The 4,319-nt window shown below is 34.9% G+C and overlaps 1 protein-coding gene across 1 annotated transcript in view; it reads right to left on the reverse strand.

Moving 5' to 3' along the window:
* The window catches only part of IMPACT (impact RWD domain protein), a 28,799-nt gene that overhangs the window by 5,036 nt on the left and 19,444 nt on the right, over window positions 1–4,319 (reverse strand). The window contains exons 7-8 of the mRNA XM_042780255.1: window positions 2,484–2,581; window positions 265–338 (exon numbers count right to left, since the gene is read on the reverse strand). Coding sequence (XP_042636189.1) covers window positions 265–338; window positions 2,484–2,581 — 172 coding nt within the window. The remainder of the gene's footprint in view (window positions 1–264; window positions 339–2,483; window positions 2,582–4,319) is intronic.

Consider the following 4,319-nt stretch of genomic DNA (forward strand, 5'->3'; position numbering starts at 1 on the left):
GTATTGAAAAAATAAACTTTCCATAGAAAAGATAGGAAGGAAATATATCAAAGTATTATTAAAAGTTATACTTTAAAAGTAGAAAAGGGCCAATTTTCCCTCTAATTCTCTTTCATTTTTTAAAGTTTCCAAACATTACATATATGTCTATTTTATAATGGAAAAAAAAAACATATAATAGTTATTTTGAAAAAGCATGCATAATTTTTCCCAGTTTTTTTTTTTAACCAACTGTTCATCCCTATCATTGTAATGATCACTCACCTGTATGCATATATGTTGTGGGTGGCATTAGCTATTTTCTTATTCTCATACAATTTGGAAAGAACCATTTTCACCTTAAAAAAAGCAGTAATATCAATAAACTGATGTATGTTTTTTATTGTTCTGTAAATAAATGCTGAAAAAGTATCTTGCATCATATTGACACAAATACAATTGATACTGTTTAATACTACTGAATTCAAACAAGTACTTTAAAAACCTCAAGACTCTGAAAATCCATTTCCAAAATATTCTCCTCATTTTAGGGACAGAAACTGGTATTGTCCACTGCTATAAAATTGACTGAGCATAAAGTGCCAACAAATATTTGAGCACTAACCATCTTTAAGGCATGCATGTATGAAAATTTTGTTCTCCACAGAGAGAATTTTAAATGTAAATATGAGAATTCCAAAAAATTAATTCTGCAAATTTATATATCCAATGTGCACAACGCTGGCGTGTGTCAAATCTTATAAACCCAAAACTCTCTCTGGGAATCCAGTAAGGTGTATAGAGGAGGAAACAGGGGGCAGGCCTTGAAAGATCAAGTGGTAGTTCCTTGGCTTCAGAAGAGAAGAGGGGGTGGTGCAGGAAGAAGACAGTCCATTCAAAGGAAACAGCACGTGCAAATACAGGGACTATGGTCACCAGATTTAGCAAATAAAAATACAATACAGATGTCCAACTAAATTTGACCTTCAGATAAACAACAAATAACTTTTAGTGTAAGCATATCCCATGCAATTATGGTTATCTGACATTCATATTTAACTGGGCATCCTGTACTTTATCTGGCAATCTTAATAAGAACATAAAAGAGAAAGGTTTGGGAAGTAAGCAACAGTGTAACTTAGAGTATGAAGGGGTAGATGACAGATGTGTCAAGAACGATAAGCTAAGGTCATGTCACCTATAATTCACTTAGTTTAAATTTTCCTTTATAGACAATAGAAGTCAGCAAAAATCGTGGCAGGCAGGGGTGTGATACATGGTCAGACTCTTCAGAAAGGTTAGAACGGACAAGGAGTATGGAATATATATGTTGGAGGTAGGGAAGACTGACCTGGAGACAAGGAGACCAATTGGGATCACAAGTTGTGCAATCTTGAGTACATCATTTTTTAACCTTTCAGGTCCTCAGATTCCTGATCAATAAAATGAAGTAGACAATGACCTCTAAGATTTGTTTCAGCTCTGACAAATTATGATGCTATAAGTCTAAGTAGCTATGACCAGAAACAGAAGGAGGATCCAGGATGAACAGATTCAGAATAGAAAGTTTAAGGAAGACCCTGGCAACAAGATTATGAGCAAGGGTTAAAGACAAAATAGGCTTCCTGGGAAAAGAGCCCAGAAGGCTGCCCCAAAATTGTTATCTCAACCACAAGTCAATGCAGAAAAGAACTTCCCCATCAGGAAATTAAAAGAAAGTAAAAGGGTAGCCTTTCAAAGAACTGTATTCCTAAAAGTTCAGGGCTTTAGAAGAGCTTTCAGAGCAGCTATAGACACCAAAAGGCAGAGATTAATGCTTAAAACCTGTTCCAAGAAAATGAGAGTTCTATTATTATTTTTTTTTGTCTGTTTGTTTAATTTAATTTTATAGGTACTGTTGAAATTGCCTCTTAACATCAGTAAAGTTTAAGGTGGGCTAGATTATAGCACCAAGGAAGAAGGAATTTTCTGAAAAGAGTGAGAAAAGCAGAGACCTAGGTATACAGATTTTGACTGATACTTCTCACATTTTATATCCTTGGTTGGGAATAGGTCACCTAAGATCAGGAAGTAGAAAGGAAAAGAAACTCAGGCAGGCAAGATGGGGCTCAGCCAGTCTACCCACTGCCCCTTAGCTGGGCAGCAATGGAATGGACTTAGTTTCATAGAACTCCCTCTTTGTAGGACAAATAGTCTTTTTAACAAGATAGGAAGCATCATCACTTGCTACAACAACAACAGTCGTCTTTTGTTGTTTGAAAATTCATTAGAGAGTTAAGATCTAATCAGAGTTTAGAGACAATTTTGAAAGAAGTGACAAACAGAAACAAAATAAACCTCTCTACAAATCACACTAATTTAGGGTAGAAAAAAATGGACAAATAACTTTTATCTTATGTGAAAATTAAACGTAAGATAAAAATAAAGGATATTAAAAATAAAAGGTATTTACTTGAATTACTTGGTAAAACAACATCAAAGTGAGCTGGACACAGAAACTTTACCTGTTGGAGACAAACTACTGGAGCTAAGTGGGCCTGAAAAGTACTTCTTCGGTCTGTAATGGGAATGCCATGATCAATCGGTGGTAATTCTTCTGTTTCTATAAATTTAAAGGATAAATTTATGTTGCTATAATTCTTGCATTCAAATACTAAAACACTGACAATGGTCAAGGCACAGGGGAGCAGTTAGGAAAGAAATATAAACTTTATGGAAAATCAGTCCAAATAGCCTTTAACAGCTATCACTAAAATTAAAATTGTAACTTTAAGTAAAAGTTTCCAAATGTATTGTAGACAAGACAAAAATTCTTAATAATTTTCAAATGCCCAAGGTCTCCCAGTAGAAGTGGTAAGTTGGAACTCAATCCCTGGATTGCTGAAGTAATGGAAGCTCATATACTATTTAATATTTAAGACTATAAAGGAGTTGTGAAATTAACAAGTGTAAAAACTGCTAATACACAACTTATTCTTTCTATTGTTAATGACCTCTGGGTCAGAAAACCTATGATTTTAGATTGTATAGTTTTAACATAATGTCTTCTGCTAATAAGCCTGTTCCTACTTCATATAAGGGAATTAAATATATCAATAACACATCATGCTCCAATTGGTTATTTCATAAAGAGTACCATGATTTCTTGTAAACTTACCTCTGAAGTTTAAGAACCTCTGATTAACCCTTAACTCTGATGAGAAACTGGCTTTTGTCACCTGCCTCAGTTAGTACGAAAAGTTATTAAGTAAAAGTTCCCTCCTCACTTCTATTCAACATTGTACTTGAAGTGCTAGCCAGGGCACTAAGGCAAGAAAGGGAAATCAAAGGCATCCATATTGGTAAGGAAGAAGTCAAACTATCCCTATTTGCTGATAATATGATACTATACACAAAAAACCCAAGAGACTCAGCAAAAAACAAAAACAAAAACAAAAACAAAACTACTGGACTAATTGAGAGATTTAGCTTAGTGGCAGGATACAAGATCAACATAAAAAAATCAGTTGGATTCTTCTACACCAGCAAAGAGACTGCTGAAAAGGAAATAAGAAAATCAATACCATTTAGAATAGCTACCACAAAAAAAATATTTGGGACTAAATCTCACTAGGGACATAAAAGACCTATAAAAAGAAAACTACAAAACACTACTTCAAGAAACCATAAGAGATCTACAGAAATGGAAGAACATTCCATGCTCGTGGATAGGAAGACTGAACATCATGAAAATGTCAATTCCACCCAAAGCAATCTATACATTCAATGCAATCCCAATCCAGATCCCACCAACATTCTTTAAGGATATGAAAAAACCAATCACTCATTTTATATGGAAAGGAAAGAGGTCTCAGATAAGCAAAGCACTATTGAAGAAGAAGAACAAAGTAGGAGGTCACACACTCCCAAATATCAAAACCTACTATACGTGTAGCCACAGTAGTCAAAACAGCCTGGTGTTGGTACAACGACAGACACATAGACCAGTGGAACAGAATTGAGAATGCAGAAATAGATCCATTGATCTATGGTCAGTTGATTTTCAACAAAGGGCTAAAATCCATTATATGGATATGAGATGGTCTCTTTAACAAACAGTGCTGGTGAAACTGATATCCATTTGCAAAAAAATGAAATAAGATCCATATCTCGCACCAAACACAAAAACTAACTCCTGATGGATCAAAGACTTAACTGTGAAACCTGAAACTATACAGTTCCTCAAGGAAAACTAAGGGCAAAATTGTTGTTGTTGTTCTTATGTGCCATCAAGTCGGACCTGACTCATAGCAACCCCTCCTTGGGTTTCCGAGGCAGTATCACTACAGAAGTAGGATTGC

The sequence above is a fragment of the Orycteropus afer genome, unplaced genomic scaffold (genome assembly GCF_000298275.1).
Source record: "Orycteropus afer afer isolate SDZICR_OR568_19922 unplaced genomic scaffold, OryAfe1.0 scaffold00030, whole genome shotgun sequence".
NCBI lineage: Eukaryota > Metazoa > Chordata > Mammalia > Tubulidentata > Orycteropodidae > Orycteropus > Orycteropus afer.